This window comes from Leptonychotes weddellii, chromosome 4 (assembly GCF_054177405.1).
Source record: "Leptonychotes weddellii isolate Sample4059 chromosome 4, ASM5417740v2, whole genome shotgun sequence".
Taxonomy (NCBI): Eukaryota; Metazoa; Chordata; class Mammalia; order Carnivora; family Phocidae; genus Leptonychotes; species Leptonychotes weddellii.
This window is the reverse complement of record NC_138372.1, coordinates 44,131,221-44,152,563: the sequence shown is the minus strand read 5'-3', so window position 1 is coordinate 44,152,563 and position 21,343 is coordinate 44,131,221. Positions and strand designations below refer to the sequence as shown.

The 21,343-nt window shown below is 43.9% G+C and overlaps 1 protein-coding gene and 1 long non-coding RNA gene across 20 annotated transcripts in view; both read right to left on the bottom strand.

Moving 5' to 3' along the window:
• The window catches only part of FGGY (FGGY carbohydrate kinase domain containing), a 387,087-nt gene that overhangs the window by 197,891 nt on the left and 167,853 nt on the right, over positions 1–21,343 (bottom strand). For 16 of the 19 annotated variants that reach the window (XM_081818507.1, XM_081818506.1, XM_081818515.1 and 13 more), the window contains one exon: positions 2,238–2,366. The exons of 2 other annotated variants lie outside the window; for them this stretch is intronic. In XM_081818507.1, the coding sequence (XP_081674633.1) occupies positions 2,238–2,366 (129 nt within the window). Of the gene's footprint in view, positions 1–2,237; positions 2,367–5,058; positions 5,212–21,343 lie in introns of those variants that run through there. One more of the 19 variants, XM_081818526.1, reaches the window with a different exon arrangement.
• On the bottom strand, positions 15,003–20,728 carry LOC145721281 (uncharacterized). The gene is made up of 2 exons (XR_014144889.1): positions 19,370–20,728; positions 15,003–19,172 (listed from the first exon to the last, which is right to left on the bottom strand). It is a non-coding gene; the product is annotated as an uncharacterized LOC145721281 (long non-coding RNA).

Sequence of the window (21,343 nt, the reverse complement as noted above, 5' to 3'; positions counted from 1 at the left end):
CCTGTAATAGCCTGTATTCCTCCCAGTACAATTCAACCAACACCTTCTGAGTATCTAGACATAGCAGGTGCCATATAGGGCACAGCAAGTACTCGCCAGAAGTGAAAAAGGGTGCTCTGGTTCGTCCCTTCGGGAGGTCTGGGAAACTGAACCAGGAGCCCCCGCAGGTACAGTCCGTCTTTCAGTGTGCAGTGGTCCAAGCCCAGTGCTCGGCACCTGGGTGGAAGTGGATGGGTGAAACAAATTGAAAAAGCATAAGCATTGAAAAAGCATGATGGAGAAAGATTCCCTGGCATCAAACGTGGTACAGGATGTCAGGATTATGAGGGGACAGGAAAACACCCTATCTATCTAGACCACAAGTTCTTTCTGTGCCTGCTCTCTGAAACCAAAATCATGCCATTCTAATCAAAAGCACACACTGCTGACATTGAAAAGGGAGAGAAACACCCTTGCCTATAACTCAGTATTATCTACCAGTCAACCAACCCACATGTGTTACTACTGGCTGTTTACAACTTCTCAGGCATTGTGTTAGATCCTGAACACATAAAGATGAACAAGTCAGACACATTCGTAGACTGATGAGCACACTACCCTGCTCTGGAAGTCCGTGAACTACGTAGAAGAACCAGACACTGCTTATTATCCTGTTGCTTAAGGAACCATGAACTTCCACTCTCCAGGTGAAGGCCATTTCACCTTATTCTTGCCTTAATGTGACTGTATTCCATTTAATAATTTATCAAGGACCCACAGGAACCTGATCCAGGGCTCAGCACAGGTGAGACAAGATTAATAATATAATGCCCTCAAGGAGCTCAAAGTCCATTAGAAAAGACAAGCAGATAAATCAGTCATTACAACCCAATGTAGATCATTTCTCCACTAGGGGTAGATGAAAGTGTTGAAACAAGTACAGCTTAGAGATTTTTACAATAAATCTGAGTGCTCCATGGAAGGCTATGCAGAGAACAAAGCGTCTGCCACGAATCTTCAAGTTAGAGTAGAAGTGAGCTAGAGAGAGAAGCAGAGGACTGATCATCAGTCTGGGAATAGAAATACACATGTGTTTACACAAACTGAATTCTGGGAGCACAGGTCAGTATAAGTACCTGAATGACACCTCTAACCTCTGATACAAAGTATGGAACAGGATACATTTCAAAGTTTCTTTGACTATGATCCATAGTAAATTCATTTTCATCATGGGCCAGTATGCACATGCACTACACACAAAATATAAACGTATGTTCCATAAAAACAGTGTTTACTCTTACCCTGTGACATGCACTCTGATGTTTTCTACTTCAGTCAAATCTATTCTGAAAAATCCAATGGTCATGACCAACTACATTGATCGTATGAGGTCTTAACCATAATTAACGACAAAAAGATTGTTAGAAAGAAGGGCTAGGAAAAAAAAATATGGCTATAGTGGAAGTGAGAGATATTGAGAATCTGAAATCCCCCCCCCAAAAAAAGGAAGGAAGGAAGGAAGGAAAAGAAAGAAAGAAAGAAAAGAAAGAAAAGAAAGAAAAAAAGAAAGAAAGAAAGAAAGAAAGAAAGAAAGAAAGAAACAGCACTAAGGATGTAGAGGAGAAGAGAGTCATCACACTTGACTGTAACCTTGTCTCACTGTCCGCCTATTAAAATTGATGGAAGAGATACCTTGGTTTTTGCTTTGGTTTTAAATTCAGTGCCCCCAAGCACCACCTCTAGGACACGGTTAGTGTTCAATGGGTCTTTGAAATAATGAAGACATTTGAATGCCAGATGTGAGAGTTATTTAGGAGATGAAATCAAGACTACACTCAAAGTAACTGGATATAGGATAGAAGCCAAAATTATGAAAATAAATCAATTAGTCTCGTCAGGGTTTTGGAGTACCTTCAGAAAAAAACATAAAAGTAAATACACCACCACCATACATGCTAGCTGGAAGTTAACATATCTTTTTCAAATTTTCAGTAAACCAAAGAACCGTCCAGATATTGATTCAGATCATTTCTTCCCCTGCTATTCTGTATGGAGAAATTAATAAAATTAAAGTCCACATTTGATAAAAAGTTCTATAATTCTATCCAAATGCCTAATTGTAAAAGGGCTTTTTGTTTCTATATCTTGAACCACCAACCCTTGATCCCTGCTTTAAAAACAGGAAAGGAGCGCATTTGGTTCTGAAGACCATTCCACTTGAACCCGGTGTTGCTCACGGACCCGGAGTGAGCGGTTACCTAGGCCTCCCGCGTGGGCATCAATAAGTGAAGCTGCTACGGCAATTCCAGCAGGAAGGCCAAGGTCCTTCGCTGCCTCTGGTGTGAGCCCATGTCCAAGAGAGGCTCCAGGAGGCAGCACTTGGTTTCCTGGGTAGACAGGAGGAAAAACAAACACCTGTCAGTTTGAAAAACACAAAAGCGAACATAGGGTTTTCTTAAGAGAACCTCTCCACTCCCTCCCCTCTCTTCTGCCTTTTGTCAACATCATGAAGATAAAAACCATGCACCCACCAACAGTCCTTTTGCTCATTTGGTGACTTAGGTGCATGTCCTTGGTTCCTATGCGTCACGCTCTGCGGTCCTTTACAAAGTCAAGAGCTCTAAAGCACCTTTCAAATTGGAGAAAGATTCCATTCACGGGAAATTCCAAAAGATATAAACACAGTGGCCTCTTGAAGACGAGGTTAAAATGGTTAAAGTGTTCCTCACACGCAGCAGCTCTACCAGCATACCTTACTTACACACACACACACACACACACACACACACACACGCGTCCACACCCGGTCCCTGATTAACATATATTCCTAAGGAAGTTGAGAACATTCACTTGTGTAGTTGCTTCCTGTCAGAGGATAAGGGAGGGGATTATTTTGTTCCGATATAAAATGTCTTGAAAGTTTTTCTCCGTTGGACAAGAGAACCCAGTCTAAACCTTGCAAACTTTTACAAGGCTGCTATTTGCACAACCACAGAAAACAATCTGAATGGTGTTCTTTGGAGTTGTGCAATGCCGTGACCCTGATATTTCAAGTGACCTTGAATTCCTGCAGTCAGTCAGGCCTTCAGTTAAGAATTTATTGATTGTCTTGCTTTGTGTGGGCGCTGTGGTGCTGTAAAAGGCAGTCCTTGCACCCAACCTAGTTAGGGAGATGAGATCAGGACACAGAGAGCCACGAAAGTCAGAATACAATGAAGAAATCCATCTGTTCTCAGGTGTTTAGCAGAGGCTGAGTCCTTCCCTTCCCCCTGCCAAGAAATATATAATAAGTATTTCTGCATTGCAAGGAGGGGGGTGGACCCACATATATGCTCAGGCCCCTCTGAGCTCCAAGATTCTAAGATTCTGAACGTGTAGTCAGCAGTTTGCTCAGCACTAAGATGCCTACCACTTGTTAATTGTTCCATGGAGCTCCAGGGGTAGGCTGAGGTGTTTCAGGACTTCTGGAGGTGGAGGGGAGGGTGGGGGTTGAGGGAAGCAGAAGGTGAGTGGCTCACCAACCTCCTCTAATTAGAAACAAACAAAAAAAACCCCTCCATGACACCATTTTTATCCATTTTAGGTAATGAGCTTCTTCCAGAATTGAATTTGAAAAAAGTCTAGCTAAGAAAAGCAAGCAGAAGACGGAAACCCCTGCAATGTGCTCTGGAGCTTCACCATCCAAGATGGTAGCCACTCGGCACGTGCAGACAGAGCACTTGAAATGTGGCTGGAATAATGCAAGGACCTAAATTTTCCACTTAATTTCATTTTAATTCATTTCAATTTAAAAACTGATACTCAATTCAGTTACTGAAAAACTTCTAAGTACATTTGAAACCACAAATCTACATTTTCAATGTTAATTGAGGAAATCTACATCAAAAACTAATGATGACATCTAAAACTAATGATGTAATGTATGGGGATTAACATAAGAATAAAAAAAAAACTAATGATGTACTATATGGTGACCAACATAATAAAAAAAAGAAATCTAAATATTTACAATGAAAATTTAGTGTCTAAATCGGGATGTACTAAGTGGCAAATACGCATTAGCTGTCAAAGACTTTGTACGAAAAAGTATGGCAAAAAATGAATGTAAAATATCTCATTAATAACTTTTATATCAAATATACATTGAGATGATGTTTTGGATGTTTTAAGTTATATAAGAGACACTGACATTAATTTCACCTATTGCTTTTTACTTTAATGTGGCTTCTGGAAAGTTTTAAATTACGTATGTGGCCCATATTTCTATAGGATAGCCCTGGTCTAGAAGATCAAGTCAAGACGCTCCTATGATGGGGTGGAAAGCAAGGAGAACTTCTCACCTACTCTGAATGCCCAAGCCATCAGAAACCTGAAGGAGAGCAGTGCCCTTTGCTGGGGACAATGTGTCTCCAGAGACATACGATCTCAAGTATGGCACCACATCCAGTATCCAGCACGTAACAGGCAGTGTTTGTCTTTACTGAGCACTGCTGTTCGAGGGACTGTGCTAAGGGCATATGATGCATTTTCTCAGTTGGTTGTCATAACCCCGTGTGAAGGATACTCTACTGTCCCCATGGCACAGATGGATGGGGAAAGTCAGTTTATACAGGGAAAGTAAATTCCCCACAAGTGCTGGAGTATAGGCCATGGATTCCACCGTGATGGACACAAACCTGTGCTCTTATTCATTAAATTACATATGAGTATATCTATTTAAAAAAATGTTTAAGTGAATGAAGAAAAGTGAAGTACTTTTCCTTTTTAAAAGATTTTATTTACTTATTTAGAGAGCGCGAGCACATGTGGGTGGGGGAAGGGGCGGAGGGAGAGAGGGAGAGAGGGAGAGAGAGAGAGAGAGAGAGAGAATCTCCAGCAGACTCCCCATGGGCGGGGCTCGATCCCATGACCCTGAGATCAGGACCCCAGCCAAAATCAAAAGTCTGGATGCTCAACCAACTGAACTACCCAGGTGCCCCCAAAGAAGTACTTTTAGAACAAACATTATGCTAATCATGCTCACTACCTTCAGATTTTTCTTAAAGGGTTAATTTTTATAGGAAGGTAAAAATGTTTCACCTTCATCTCCGAGCTTCACAAACAGAAGGGGTATAATTTTCCTTAACAAAAGATTCCGGACAGGAGGAGGATGAGCAAGATGGGGCACTCTGGGGCGCCTTCTGGGCAGCAGTTGAGAAGGGCTTCTGGAGGACTGCAGGTAGATTTCCCAGCAAAAGCCAAGGAACACGGGAGACGCCGAACGGGCTGTGCAAGGAGGAACAGGAGCTGGAGGTGGAAGGGGCAGATAAGGCTGGAGATGGAAGGGGGACAAGGCACGCACTGCCATCCTGGTGGAGGCGTCCGAACTCCATCACGAAGCTCACTGCGAGCCTCTGGAGAAGCATTACAGCCAGGGTGCGAGGTGGCTGCATCTGTGCACTTTTCCAGATCTCTCCGGAGCACTTGCAGCAGAAGACAGCGAGGGTTAGGGAGAACACTTGTGAAGCGATTTTGGTAAGAGAAAAGATGAGGACCTCCATCAAGGAATGGGCAAGGGAGATGCAGAAGCAGGCAACAGGAGAGGTTTTGTGAAGCAGGCAGTGAGGCCATGGCGGTCACCTGGATACAGGGAGTATGGGAGCTACGGAGACACCGCCTGCATCCCCATTAAGGACAGACTGGCGGCCCAGGAAGGGGGGTCAAATCAGCAGAAAGCTGCTAGCTGCCAGCACCTTTGGGCCACTGTGCCGAGGTGACCCCTATCCCAGGGCAGCCCCACCCGATGACTTAGCGTACTGGGAGCAGAAGGACTCTGATGGGCACCACTCACTCCAGAGCACTCTTCTGGGCTGGCCAAGGGGCGTGGGGCTGTATTACAGCTCTAATCCTCGCTCTGCCCAATCCTCCTCTCTCCCCCTTCCTATCACAGATGGCAACCCCTAATAACTACCTTGTAGTACCCCCAAATCTATCTCAGCATCTGCTGCCAGAGAACCCAACTTAGGGCAGTCAGCCAGGCCTTCTCCACAGGCCAGTGGTCCTGGAATGAAAATAAACATGCACAAAGATTCACATCCTCCTTTGAACTGGAACCACACCTTTCAGGAATAGTCTATCTGGGCCAAAAGCAGGAAGAAGCTTTGTTTATTTCAAGACCAAACAGAAACAGCTTGGCATAAGAGAAGGTGCTAGAAAAGGCAGGAATCGCTGAGAAATCACCCCATCAGATCATGCTTTAAGTTTATCAGCCAGAGGGGCATCTGAGGGATTACAGGAGCTGTCAGAAACAAGCTTTAGTGCGCCTTGACAACTGTTCTGGAATTAATCCTCCTTTCGGCTCTTCCTTGACCATAAAATTAAGTTAATCACAGCATCCATTTTCCCAGACTTAATCAAGACCTCAGAGCCTCAGCATTGGCTGTCTCTCCTAGCCTTTCTTCCACCACTCATCCACGCATCTTAACAAACATTTCAGGAACAATGGTGGCAACATTGAGGTGCTAGGGTGTAAGTGAAAGAGGCTCACACAGTGGTCTGGGCAAACCAGGGCTCTCGGCCTCTCATCAAGGGCTTGGCAGGTGGAATGTACGTGGTATTCCCAGGGCACAGAGGAGGGACAGTGAGTTGGCCCAGGAGAGTGCAGGAAATCCAGATGAAGGTGACATCTGAACCCAGTCTGGTAAGATAGGTGGCGGATAGCTGGTTTCAGAGCTAGAATGCTCAGGGGAGATGGATGCCATTAGAGCAAAAAGCGGTTCACTGCTGGGAGCCCCGAGGGGCACAGAGTGTTTGAGGCATTCAGTATGTTGGCAAAAGGGGCACCAGGGAGGAGCAGAGAAGTGTGGGGCTCCAGCAGGGTAAGGAGCCCCAACTAAGGCCATGAGGCCCTGCCAGCCAACAGCTTTGAGTACTAAGATTTGTTTTTTAAGAAGATAAACCTACAGTGGAGAAAGGCTAGAATAGGAAACAGTTTTCATCTGTAAAACTATCAAGCCAACTGAAATGCAGGCTGCAAAACATTATGCCTAGTATGACTTCATTTTAAGAACAGCAACAAAGGGCGCCTGGGTGGCTCAGATGGTTAAGCGTCTGCCTTCGGCTCAGGTCATGATCCCAGGGTCCTGGGATGGAGCCCCACCTTGGGCTCCCTGCTCAGCGGGAAGCCTGCTTCTCCCTCTCCCACTCCCCCTGCTTGTGTTTCCTCTCTCGCTGTGTCTCTCTCTGTCAAATAAATAAAATCTTTAAAAAAAAAAAAAAAAGAACAACAACAAAGAGGGTAGATGGACTATTTGTAAAAATACATTCCTGGGGGAAAAAGAAAAGAAAACTGTTTGTTTCTGGATGAAGAAATTATTACTATTTTTTTTTTCTTTTTACCAACCTGTACTTTCTAAAACTCTTCTATCTTGAACACACATTTCTCATGTAAATTTTTTAAAGGTGTTTCCCCCTTAAATCAGGGTAAACAAATTAGGGCACATGTATCCAGAAACATCCTACACAGCCATCAAAATGAATGAGGTAGAATTAAGGTATGAACTTGGAAGGAAGTTCAAGATAAATTTGGTAAATCGTCAAGATACAGAATAGTGTTCAGAGTGTGATCTGATTTGTGAATTTTGTTAAAGTAGACAAAAATACAAGCACGTCTACTTCCAGAAAAATCCTAGAAAAGTATGCAGAATATTGTTATAGCAGGGATTGGGACCCAGGGTAGGACTTTTCCCTAAGACTTGTGCTTCCTCTCTACCATGACCTTACATTTCTTTTGTGATCAAAACAAACTAGCTTAAAGTTAAAATAAAAGCAAAATGAAGTTAAGGAGTATCCTGGGCACTTTTTCCAAACCCTGCTCGTCAGCCTGAAGACAGGAGAGGTCCAAGGACAGTTCACTTCTTTTCTTGATTTGGCTGGCTTCCGTCCCTATCAACACACTCTCATGTTGGGGTATAAAAAAGTAATCACTCTGAGGGTTTGTGGGCTCATGTCCACTGAATTCCTATTCAGACGGGCAGATACAGTGTGAGCGGTCAAAAGCTGGAGCCTACAATTATCTGGTGGTTGAAGTCCCTCTTCACAGGCGGGGGCTACTATTACACCAAATCTTTCCCTACCAGTTTTTCAATTATCTATGACTAATGAGCACTTTGGGAACAGTTTCAGACACACACATAATCCTCTTTCCTGACGTCAGCAGCAGAAATTAATGACTATGTGGATTGCTGGGAGACAGAAAATGCATTATAATCGTCAACAGAACTGTGATCCTCTCCAGGAAGGGGGAGATGGGGGAGGGGCATTGTTATTAACTGGAAGGTTCAGTGTTCTTTTGTATCCCTACAAACAGGAGATGAAACCCAGGGAAAAAGTTGGCTCATGTCCTTGGAAATGTCAGAGAGAGAGACGTTTGGGCATGGGTGGCATGCGACCCTGGTTCCTCTGTGCCTGGCATAGGGCACTGGTCCCTGCTCAGCTTTGCCAAGGTCAACAGGCCATCCAGACTGGCTGGGACAGCGCTCTAACCTGGCCTTGCCAGCAGTTGAGGCTCTCTGAGTGCTTTGGGACTGAAGCTACTTTCAATCTGGTTTAGGAGTGGGGGAACAGAAACAGGACTGTACTCCTGTACTCTCCAATGAGAGGCTGGTGTTAATCTTAAGCTATCTTTATACACAGTGGTGTATGTAAGGTTGTCGTTTTATGCAGGCATCCTCTGGGCTGGGGTGATTTTACAGGTGGTTACGACCTGTTCCTGACTCTGGTTGAGCTCCAGACTTAGGTAAAGCATGAACACTCACCAAACAAGACATAATAGCATCATGTGCATATGGCAGCCAGTAGACTGGCTATTGATACTTTCAAAGAATGGACAGTATTAGGGGTTTGACCCATACCAAGCACCTAAATTCCTCTGTAGAGATCTCCGTTTAGGCAGGTTAGATCAGGGAGCCTTCTAGAACCACAACTGATACAAGACTGAAGGACATTCCGGTAATTCTTATTCCTGAATAGGAGTCACAGACATCCAGAACTATTCACTCAATCAGAGAAATTCACAAAAAACTCAAACCTGACATGCTCTGCCATCTGGTGAAAGACAACTTCTGAAACATTAGTTTGTTCATTGCCCTTCATTTGCCTCCTAAAAATGACCTCATTTTGACTAGGAATTAAACCTTAAATTATTGACTAAATGTAAAACTTTCTGATGATATCCTCATCGTTCATTATTTATTACAGAAGTGTTTACTGAGTACCTACTATGTGCCAGGCATTGCTGTGATGCAGAAAATGCATTAAGGAACAAGACAGAGAAGTTCCTTACCCTCACAGGGCTTACTTTCAGTAGACATAGGATTCTCATCCAATACCTCTTCTGAATTATATCTTGTAAATATTTTATCTTGTAAGCTCTTCTGTGGTGTGGACTGTCATTTACAAATCTTTATATCTCTGGTCTTATATTCTGACCTACAGGTGGTATTTAATAAACATATCACATAGTTTAAATCAAATTTTAAATGACCCTTACACTATGTTTTGTTTTCTCCCCATGCTTTTCTCTTCCTCTCTCTCCTGCTAAACACAGAATTACTCAAAGATGATTTTATTTATCACTGCATTCAGGTTCCCTCCCCCTAGGACACAGCAGTGTCCAGAACAGTTCTTGGTAATATCCATTCAACTGAATTTATAGCTTTCTTTTAAAAAGAGAAGACCATAGACACAGATCAATAACTTAGACAAAAATATTACACACACACACACATACACACACGATGCTGAGTATCAGCTAGGAGAGTAAAGAGAAGAGGTTTTTCCTAACATAATCCCACCAGTAACACATCCTCATCTCTCAAACTCAGAGACAATGTAAGGTATCAAGACCTATGCATATGCCTAGAAAATGGGGACCATTAGGCCCACGTCTCTCACTTAAGCACCCAGATGCTATGGTGCCGACACATTGTGGACATCACCATCTAGTGGAACAGAGGCTCTTAAATGCTCCTTGGCTAGTCAAGTCTGATTCAAGAAGTGGACAGTGGTGAACCTACAGGTGAAAAGCCACAGGTCTCATTGCTAAGTTAGGTCTGAGGAAGGCAGGATGGACAGCAGGCCAAGGTGTTTGGACTTGGTCTGACAGGCAACTGCTAACTATTATATAGGTCAGTGAGCCAAGGAGGGTGCAGACAACTTGTATTTTAGGAAGATAAATATCACAATGATAATAGTGCCTGTTGATCAAAACCTACAGGCTTTCTGGTCATGTTTTTGGCATTTTTCAGTTGCTCTCACCTTTCATGCTAAGCAACAGACCTATGAGGCTGGTATTAGAATCACTGCCTTGCAGCTGTAGAAACAAAAGCACAGAAAGGTTATTTAATGTGTCCAGTCATCTATCAGATGAGGGGCACAGTCAGGCTTTTAATCCAGGATTCCCAGATTCCAAAGTCGAGGATCTCCCTTCTAGATCATGTAGATTAGAAGGGGCTGATACTGGAGCCACGAAGAATGATCTCAAGTGTTTGTTGAGTCATGAACAGAAAAGGAATGGTTTCATTTGCAGAGGCTCCCCTGGAGGGTCATGTCCAGGAACAAACCAAACCCCTAAGAGCCATGAAATCCCAGCATGCTCAGATCTTCTAGCTCCTTCCTTTACTGCCTTAGGGAGGTTCCAAAAACAGAGACCCTGGCCTGCGACTGGCCCATTGTGACCATCAACCTCAGCGTATTCCTTTTGCAGGACAGAAAACCAAAGCCAGGGAGGGAAGTGGCTTCTCTGGGGCCACCCTGCTGTGGTAGCAGAGTCTAGATTGAAGCCCGGGGCCACACTTTTCCACACCCCTGCTGTGGCAATACTAGCCTGTACCCACCCCCAGCTGGGGCAAGAAGCTCACCCAAGCCAGGACTCTAAGTCACAGGGCAAACAAGAGGGTTGGCAAAATCCAGTGGATTCTAGCGGTGTAGGCTGCCGATTCTCAACTATTCAGAGCATACAGTACAGGCTTTTCAGCTTGAAATCATCCACTTTGACACCCACAGTGACCTAATTCTCTAGATAATTGCCAATGCCCTATTTTGCTCTCACCTAGCCTGAGGCCACCTCCAAAAGCCTTTCCTGGGTAGATCATAATTAATCACTTTTTCCCTCTACAATCCCACAGCATGTTTCTTGGAATTACATCATTCTGTTCTACATAATGACTTTTTTCCTTTTGCCTCATTCTTCCATGTTAGATTATAACCACCTTGAGGGTATTGCTCTTGTCACAGGTGTATTTGCAGGAGGCATGCAGTTTAGCAATTCCGGTCAGAAGACGGGAAGCCTTGTGATGGTGGGCAAGTGATTTAATTTCTTTGCTACCGCTTCTTCACCTATAAAACAGCTACAATACCGCTATTATATTATTTGAGAATCAAGCAAAGTAATACAAATAAAGCACTTTAGGATGCTGTCTGTCATGTGGCAAATGCTCAATTAATAGGAGATATTATAATGGTTACAACAACTCTGTATTCCTGGTCTATGTGATATCGCCTGGCATATAGTGGTTACTCAGTTCATTCGGGCTGAGTTTATAAAGCTTGAGGAGAGATCCTTGATGTTACAGCATGTGGAGATATATGCTTTTGGGGTCATGAGAGCAAACCACAGAGACTGTGAAAGCTGTTAAAATATTCACAGTGATGGAATTCAGTTTTCCAGCACAAAAAGTGTCCCCCTGTAGTCATATCTCCATGGCAAGTCTCCAGAGTGAAAAGTGCAGAAGGTATTTTCTTTGGAGTTATTTTAAGGACTAAATGTTTGTTTCATGAGGAAAAATGATTATTTTGTCAGCAAAAGCCTTGACTGTTAAGATGACCAATGCTTTCAAGACCCAGGACAACAGTTTGGACATAGACAATTCCCCCACTCTGAGGGAAAGACAAATCTGGCAAATAAAAATATTTTAGCTATCATTGTGCTGAAGAAATTAACGGGTTTAAAGCAGTATCCTTCACAGTTTGGGTTGGTTTTATTTTTTCAGAATCTACTAAAGAAGTCACATAAAGAAAAGTGGGACTCACACAGGCACCTCTATTTTTCCTTTAGTCCCAAAGATTCATTAAAAACAAACATTAGAGGGGCACCTGGGTGGCTCAGTCACTTAAGTGTCTGACTCTTAATTTCAGCTCAGGTCATGATCTCAGGGTGGTGGGATCGAGCCCCGCTTAGGGCTCTGTGCTCAGTGGCAAATCTGCTTCAGATTCTCTCTCTCCCTCTCCTTCCGCCCTTCCCCTCTGCTTGTGCTCTCTCTCTCTCAAATAAATAAACAATCTTTAAACAAACAAACAAAAAACCCCAAACATTAGAATCAGGATCATTTAACAGAAGGTTTTATCACTAAAAAGACAGGAAGGAGATGATCTCAAGATAAAGACCATTTAAAAAAAATTAAATATAATATGCTTCTATGACCTAATTTTCTCATCTTATCACATACCCCTTTGTCAGGGGCCAGTGTCGGGTCTCTAGTCTAGACTACTGTTTGCAAACTGCTAGTTTACAGAATGCTAACAACCTCCTAACAAGGGGTGAATCTACAGGATACTGAACCACAAGCTCTCATGTGGAAAAAGTCAGTAGGTCCGGTGTTCACCACACAAGCCAAACATCTGGTGATTTGAAGACATCTGGGGCTTTTTTGTCATGTAGACCAAACATGATTCAGGTAATTGACCAAATTTTTCACTTCCCAACCAGATGTCTTACTTTCATATAAATGAAGCCAATCTTGTACTTTCATGTGCAAATAAGCTAGACATAAATTCACCCCTGGAGGGCAGAATTAATTGCTTATTCTCAATGAATACTAAATTATATATTATTTCTTTTTTTTCCACGATTCTACCTTTGAAGAAGGTTTTCCACTCTTGCTTTAAAAAGCATATATTTCATCTTAGAAACGTTCTGTCTTTTAAAATGTTTGTTCCTCTTTGTATGTTTTATAGCAAGGCAGTGTGCTGTAATGAAAAGAGTGCGGTCTTAGGAGTCAGTATGAATTGGGTTCTAATTCTGTGCACACCCCCCCACCCCCCAAGCTTTTAAGGGCCTTGGAAAACGTTACTTAAACTCTCTGAGCTCAGTTTGTTTTGCAGTTATAAATCATTAAACCCATCTATAAGGGACACCATGAAGATTTGAGACCATTTGTTCATTCCTGTGATACGCATCAGGCACTCATTCTATGTGCCTGTCACTGAGAGACAACAGAGAGCCACCATGCTGTCCTCTGGGAGCTGGCAAGACACTGGCAGGTGCTCCAAAGGGCGGCTGGAAAGTCACACTTCATATGCTGAATGGCAACATACTGTCCAACAAAGGCAATGCCTTTATTCAGGATTTTTAATAAAAGTATAAGCAACTTCAACTGTGGATCATTTTTAAAGGGAGTATCAAATTTATAAAAAGGAAGGACCTGTCTGAAACCTTTCCTCTTCTTGTACTGCTTTCAAGGACAGACTGGGATTTGCTCTCATCATATTTGTTTAAAGAATTCATGTGGTTATCAATGACCCTCCACCTTCTATGCCGTTGTCCTGACAACCAACCATTTACCAGACAGAATATGGAAAGCAGACGACAGTGTATCCCTTCAGTCTGGTTTAGTAGGTAAAACTCAACAGTACAGAGACAATATTCAAAAGACCAGGGTCTTTGTGCATGAGATCCTTCAAGGGGAAATAAATGCGTAGATATGAACTTACACAAAGAAGACAGCACTGCATTGAGAACTCAACCAGGCAAGGAGAGGCTGCCATGGGACCTCACTTCTAGTTTAATAGCCCTTGTGGTTCAGTAGCCAGGCTACAATAAACACAGCATAGAAAGACAAAGGGCTAAGTTTGTTGTTGCTATTGTGTTTATCCTGAGATGTTAGATTCTTTTATCACTAAAGCCCAGAAACAGCTCAAATATATGAAGAAATGAAATGCGGCAATCGGTTTTAAACTTTCTTCCAAGGACCAGATTTTTTTTTTTTTTCCAAAAGGAATCTTTCACAGAACCCTAGCCTATAAATCTGATCTAGTTCAAGGAGAGAAGGGAATGTTCAAGGGCGATGAGCCCTAGCGCTGACATTTGAGGGACATCAAGATATAAGGGGCTGAGGAACAGAGGTTTGAATCTAAAACTTAACCTACAGTAGAGACTGCGAATCTGGAAACATGAAAGAGGAGAGGAATGGGAGTCTGGAGCTGTAATACTAAGCCCCTCCTCTTAGGCTTTCCTGTAATGCAGGAGCTGAAGAAGTGAAAAGTGTCCACTATTCAATCACAGAGACAATGACCTCACCCTGGGTGAAGGAGAACGGCTGGCACTGCAGCATCCAAGGAAAGGAGTGGAATTTGCCAGGTTGGCATTTAGCCAAAATGTTAGAGTAAAATCCCTGAAGCCCTCACCCACACTGCCATGGGAATTCAGCAGGGGAAGATTCCAAAATTGATGCTCTCACTTAATGTCATTTAAATCTCCAACTATGTCATCCAGTGTGTATGTTATGCAATGCAGGAGGCTCATGCAGACTGTGGGGAAAACGCTCCAGTGTTAACAAGATGGAAGCTTCAAGCTTCGTCAATGAAATAGAATCTGATTTCTCCAGTTTTTAAGTTTTTCATTCTTTGGACACAAGACCCACGAGAATGAAGGACCTTAGGCAAAATGGAAAAGGAAGGCTGGCCCAAAGCCCAGAAGTGTCCCCAGCCATCAAATCCCTTCACAGTGGCCACAGGGGCCACTTCCAGAGGGAGCACTGAGGGTAGAGGGAGGGAGATCCAAGCTCCAACAGGTTTCAGTGCATGGAGCTGAGAGGAGAGACAAACTGTGCAGGACTCCACCCTTTGGCACTGTCTCCAGGGAAAGACTTTGGGATTGTACAGATCTGGAAGGTGATCAAGGGTGGACATCCACAGAGAGGGGCATCCAAGAGGCCAGTCCACTGGGCCCTCGTCGGTATGATCAGAACTGATTTTATTTAAAAAACAAAAGTAGAGATCATGAAGCTATTCCTCAATGTGGTTTTCCTTCAGTTTACAAAGACAATACAACTTCATTACAGACAATTCAAACAGTACAAAAAGACAAGAGAAAAGACCCTCCCCTTAATTTTCCTCCTCCCAGAGATAACTACAACTGAAATGTTAGAAAGTATTAGAGACCACCATTGCAAAATATGAAGATACACACATATTTAATTGTAAATAAAAGGGATAATATAAGTATGCAATTTTATATTCTGCCTTTTGCACTCAAAAGTATGTCATAGACATCTTTACTCACCAATGAGTATAGTACATTCTTCTTGAAAATGTATCATATTCTGTAATTTGAATGTACCATATTATTTAACCAATCCCTTAGTACTAGACACTTAGTATGTTTGTCAAATTAAAAACACATCCAGACTTAATAAGAAAAGGCTTAGTAAGGATTACTATAAGGAGGTAAAGGGGTTTTGCAGCTGGGGAGGGGAATTATTGTAATATGGAGAATGCTGTGACCACAAGATCTGCAACTGTCTCAGGAGTTAGACAAAATGGGTCTTCTTTTACACAGTGGAATAAACAAGGTGAGAAAGAATGTAGGGAAATGGGGTAAAAGAGTGGTGCGACTTGAAAGTAGATCAGAGAGTGTTTTACTCTGAGGTAAGTATATTTTGAGGGAGAGACCTGTGATAGTTCATTTTATGTATCACCTTGTCTGGAAGTTTGGATCTGTAAGCTACAATTCTGTCCCAAATATTTTGTCAAACATTATTCTGAATGTTTCTGCAAGGGTGTTTTAGATGAGATTAACACTTAAATCAATAGACTGCGTAAAGCAGATTGCTCTCTGTAATGTGGGTGGGCCTCATCTAATCAGTTGAAGGTCTGAGTAGGACCAAAAGGTTGACACCTCTCCCTAGTCTGGGTCTCCTCAGTAAGAGAAAATCCTTTCTGCCTGACAGTCTTCTTCTTCTTCTTCTTTTTTTAAGATTTATTGATTTATTTGAGAGAGAGAGAGAGTGAAAGCGTGCATGGCAGGAGGACAGGGGCAGAGGGAGAGGGAGACAGAATCCCACGCAGACTCCATGGGGAGCCTGATGCCAGGCTCACTGTTACAACCCTGAGATCATGACTGAGCTGAAACCAAGAGTTGGATGCTTAACCAACTGCACCACCCAGGCACCCTGTGCCTGACAATCTTCAGTTTGGTATATGGGTTTTATCCTGCTTTGTGACTTGCACTGAAACATCAGCACTTTCTGGGTCTCGAGCTTACCAACTCACCCTAGAGATCTTGAGGCTTGCCAGCCTCCACACTCTTATGAGTGAATTCACTGTACAGTACATGTGCACACAATACATGTGTGAACGCACAAGTGTGCACACACACACACACACACACACACACGGGCTGTTTCTCTGGAGAGCCCTGACTAGTGTAGGACTCTTAAGGAGGGCTGTGTCCTGGCCCAGGGTGAGGATGGGGCAAAGTTTAGGGCCCCGGCGGAAGGACAGAATCCTAACCAATGTTTGGTTAACGAGCATTTTGTTCCAATTGATCAGTGAGGACACGCAGGTCGGCTAATCATTCATAAGACAGAGAAAGGGAATTTGGAGGGTCTGTGTCTGGTCTTGTCCTAAGTAAACAAGGGAGGTATTCAGGAGTCTTCTCAAAGTCAAACGGGGAAGAGTAATTGCGGCAGGCCATCTCTGGAGCACCAGGCGTTGCAGCATTTATTAACCTTCACGATTTTCTAGGAGCACAGGACTTAGGGAAAACCCAACACTGTCATTTAATTATTCTTACTATAAATAATACTGTAAAGAACATCATTGAACATGCATGCTTGCCACATGGCATCATGGCTTTTTGAGGAACTTAGGAATGGCACTTCTGTTACCCTTCACTTAACAGGGGAAGCCATAAATAAACAGGTGCCTGATATCCTCCAACCCGGTAGCTCACATCCTCGAGGAAATGGAAAAACAAGGCGAAGTATGAACGATTTTCTCTAGCTTGAAAAATCAAATCTGAAACAACCTAAATCTCCCTCCTTCGATGGATGCTCTCCCAGTTTCCCTACTGTGTGAGATAGAATAGAACTAGACTAAGTGTTGAATTTTGGAACGCTCAGGTTCAAATCCACTCCAACATTTACCAGCCCTAAAACTTTGGGTTATGGCACTGCTCTATTTCTCCTCGTCTAAGATGGGAAGAATAGTACAGAGAAGAAATGCTAGAAAAATGAATGACGTGATGGACGTGAGAGAGCCCAGCACACTGCACAGCCCTTAACTGATTTCCCATAAATATGTTACTTTCTCTTTCCCCTCCATATAAAGGAAGTTATATAGAGGACATCATGATACAAGGGAAGGGGGCTATTTTGTACTAAGTGCTAGCTGTGATCCACGCAAGGTGTGACACCCTACTTTACAGCTCTTACCTCACTGAAACTCATAAATCCTGTGAGGGAAGGGCGGCCACCCCCATCCTGCAGATAAAGACATCCAAACACAAGATGGACTTGTAACTTGTCTGAATCCCACCTTCCAGGAAACATCAGGATTGGACTTAAGATGGCAGTTGCTCTGATTAGAAAGCCCACTTCTTCTCTGTCAGCCAAATGAGTGAAAACACTCCCCTTGCAAGGCCCAGGTAAGAGCTCTTAGTTCTACCCATTCCTTCTGGGAAAACTACCCTGTCCTAAATGCAGCACTTGCAAATTCCCTCGCTACGGTTCTGCTTGGTAATCTGCAGCCTCCCTCTGCAATGCAAGGCTGGTACTGCTTTCCCCTGGGCCTAGAGCCAGTGACCCAGGCCACGACCCAGCGAACTATCCAGCAGAGGCTCCAGGATTCCACTGTCTTCCCCACCCCTTGCAGTTCCTCTTGGGAACAATTGCAGGAGCATGCAAAAGAGGCCGAAGAGAAACCAGCTCCACCAGGCCTAAATAATTCACAAAATGAATGCAGAGCACAGCTAGCTTCCATAGCACGAATAACCTCCTGAACTAAAGACAGCAAAGTGGAGCCTCTGGATTTTCACTATTCTTACCCCGAGGTGAATGGGAAGGGAAGAGATGCGGACAGAACCACCACTGATTCGATGCCTGGGGGGCAGCTATTCGCATCTCCGTTTCTCAACAGAGGAAACTGAAGCACAGAGCCTTGCTAAGCACTGCAGTTGGGAATTGATCCCAGCTGCCTGGCTCCAAATCCTACTCTAGGGTATTGCCCTTCCTAGTTCTTAACTTAAATGTTTGGTCAAAACCAAGTAAAACCTCAAGGGCTTCAAAAAGAAAAGGAAGAATGAAAAAGGCATGAGCGTTCCTGCCGCCAACTCTCCAGTTCTTATCCCCATCCTGTTCCCTCATTTCTCACCTGCTGCATTAGGCCAGCTTATCAAAGTGGGTTCCCCAACAGGCAGTGTGAACAGCTCCTGGGAGCTTGTAGCGAAAGCGCAGGTGCAGGCTCCACCCTAGACCCACTGAGGCAGAAACTCAGCGGGGCTGGGGGAGGGGGGCCGGCAGTCACCCCTCAGGCAGTGTTGATGAGAACCCTTGCATTATCACTGGGTCCCCATCCCCGACTTCTGGTCAATGGTTATGAAGGAAGACTCTAGAATCCTTATTTTCTAAAAAACTCCCTGGTGATCCTGATGCCCAAGGAGATGGAAGCACAGACTCCTCCCAAAAGAAATGCTTTTACAATTAAACCATTTAAGGGCATTATGTACTAATGTGCGACCTTCACAACTGCCCCGAGGTTTAAGTGATGGCTTCTTCTGTAACTAGCTGAATGACCTTGGGCAAGTTACTCTCCGGCCTTCTCCTCCTTTGTAAAACAGAGTTCATAAACACATACTTCAGAGTGTGAAAATAAAAACGATTAACGCAAAATCCTTGTTATCGTGTCTGGTACGCAATAGACAGTAAGTTAAGTGGGGGCAATTTTTATTAATTACCTGGTAAGAATGAAGCAAAAATAACCCATGTAAAAGAACCTCTATTATATCAAACGGAAGGGGTTGGCTGCACAGGAGGGAGACCCTTTGGCATCTGCGAACCTTTCCAGTTCGCTTGGGGTCCCGCAAGGCGTGAGACTCTCTCTCGCAGGGAAATGTGACATCCTCTAATTATGCTGCCTTGCACAAATAAAAAATGAACCTGGGGGCGCCTGGGTGGCTCAGTTGGTTAAGCGACTGCCTTCGGCTCCCTACTCGGCAGGGAGTCTGCTTCTCCCTCTGACCCTCCTCCCTCTCATGCTCTCTGTCTCTCATTCTCTCTGTCTCAAATAAATAAATAAAATCTTTAAAAAACAAACAAACAAACAAAAAAAACAAAACAAAACAAAAAAAATGAACCTGGAAGGATGTGGAAGGGAAAACGGGGTGCAGTGTGAGAGTATTCAGAAACAACGTGAAGACAGAAACAGCTCGGTGCCGATGGAGCTGGAGGTATGAACAGGAAACCCACACTTCCGGGAAGGCTGAGCCATCTGACACACGGGACAAAGGTGCACAGCGAGGGGCTTGCTGCCTGGCCTTCCCAAGACTGAGCTGCACCGCATGTGCAAGCCACAGGAGGAGAAAGGTGCAGAAAGGGGACTGGAGAGGCGCAGACAGTGGCAACAGGGGACGGCCGAAATTGGCATTCAGACTAAAATCCAGATGAGGAAGATTACATTCTACTCCGTCTCCATTTTAAAACAACTATTCCCCTAAGGTGTGAAAGTAACAAACTTTTCCTCTTCCTCTTGGAATCTGTAAATCTATCTTCCTAGGATGATCATGTGCTTTCTTTTGGGTCTCCATGTCTGCTCCAGCTGTGCCTTCTCCACTGAACATCCTTCCCTGCTTCTTCACATGCCTAACCTCTACTCACTCCTCAGAAAGCAACTCAGAGGTGACCTTCTCTAGGAAGGCCACCCTGAGTCCCCGCCCCTTCCGCACCTGAACTGAGCTAGATCCCCTCTCAGGAGCTGTCACACCTAGCATCTAAGTTAACTGCCACGTTTCCTTAATGCAGTGTTTACCAGAGCGTGGTTCACACACAACGGGTTCAAAAAGCTGCTGTTATTTGAAAGCAGATCTTGATGCAAGTAAGTTCAGGAAATGCCAAGCTGCACCGAGACAGGTTTCTATACCGCAATGATTCTCAGACACTTTAATATGCTAGTGCGCACTGAGAATCTCTAAGGAAGTATGAAATATGAAGCCCCAATATGATTTGATCACGGGGAATTTTTTTCCCTAAAAACCATCTGTAGTTCCAGAGTGCACAGGACAGGCTCTACTGCTATCTTTTACTGACACCATCTGCTTTCCTCCTTCCCAGACTGTAATTTCCTTGTGGGCCACAGTTCTGTTCAACAGAGCATTTCTGGTATCTACATAAGCACCTGCTATATGGTAGATACTTGTTGAAAGCCAACTGCATGTTAAAAAGCTAACATCACATTTCCCTCTTCAAAACCCTCCAGTGGCTTTCTGTTATTACCCTGAGGAAAACTCGGATGCCTTCCTCCAGGGCTCACAAGGCTCCACATTTTTGAAATCTCTTACCACATCTCTTGCCATTCCCCTTTTGGACTGCATTGGCCTTTTTTTACTTCGTCAAACATGCCAAGCTTCTTTTTCTCCCTGGGACTTTGCACATGCTCTTGTTTTGTTTTGTCGTTTGCCAGGAACACTCCTGCCCACCGGTTCACATTGCCGAAACCATCTCCAAGATGAGGTCTCAACCCAAAAGTCTTCTCCCCATCTCAGCCAGCATCTTATTTCCATCGTAACACACATCAGTAGTGGCCGACACTGACATGTGTTCAAGATCACGTTTCCGTGATGTTCACTTGTGAACGGGCCTCAGTGGAAGTCGAGCTGGGGAGGAGCCTTGGGGCATGGGACTGGCAGTGGGAATGGAGAGAAGACCATTTAGAGGTGATAATGAGCCGAGGTGGTCCAAAGCTCCGTAGGCCCTTAGATATATCAAGTATCTTTGGATAATTATTAGCTTCGAGGGTTTCTGTAGCATGAGAGCAGTACCAGCCCAGGCAGGTTTCTGCTGGGGCCATGGCAGCTAATGAGGGCGCATGGCCCTGCCCTCATGGGACGTATACTTCAGTGGGAACATTAAACCCATAACTACAAACAATCCATGAAAAATTCAAATGTAATGAGGGTTATAAAAGGAAATGCAGACGGTCTGTGGTTTGCATAGACAGGACACACAAATTCATCTGTACACAGGATTTGGGAAGCAAATGCATTTCCCTTGTTCCTTGCTTTTTCTCGAGTGTTTCAGGCCTTGTCTCCCTGACCCACCTGTGGGTCACTAAC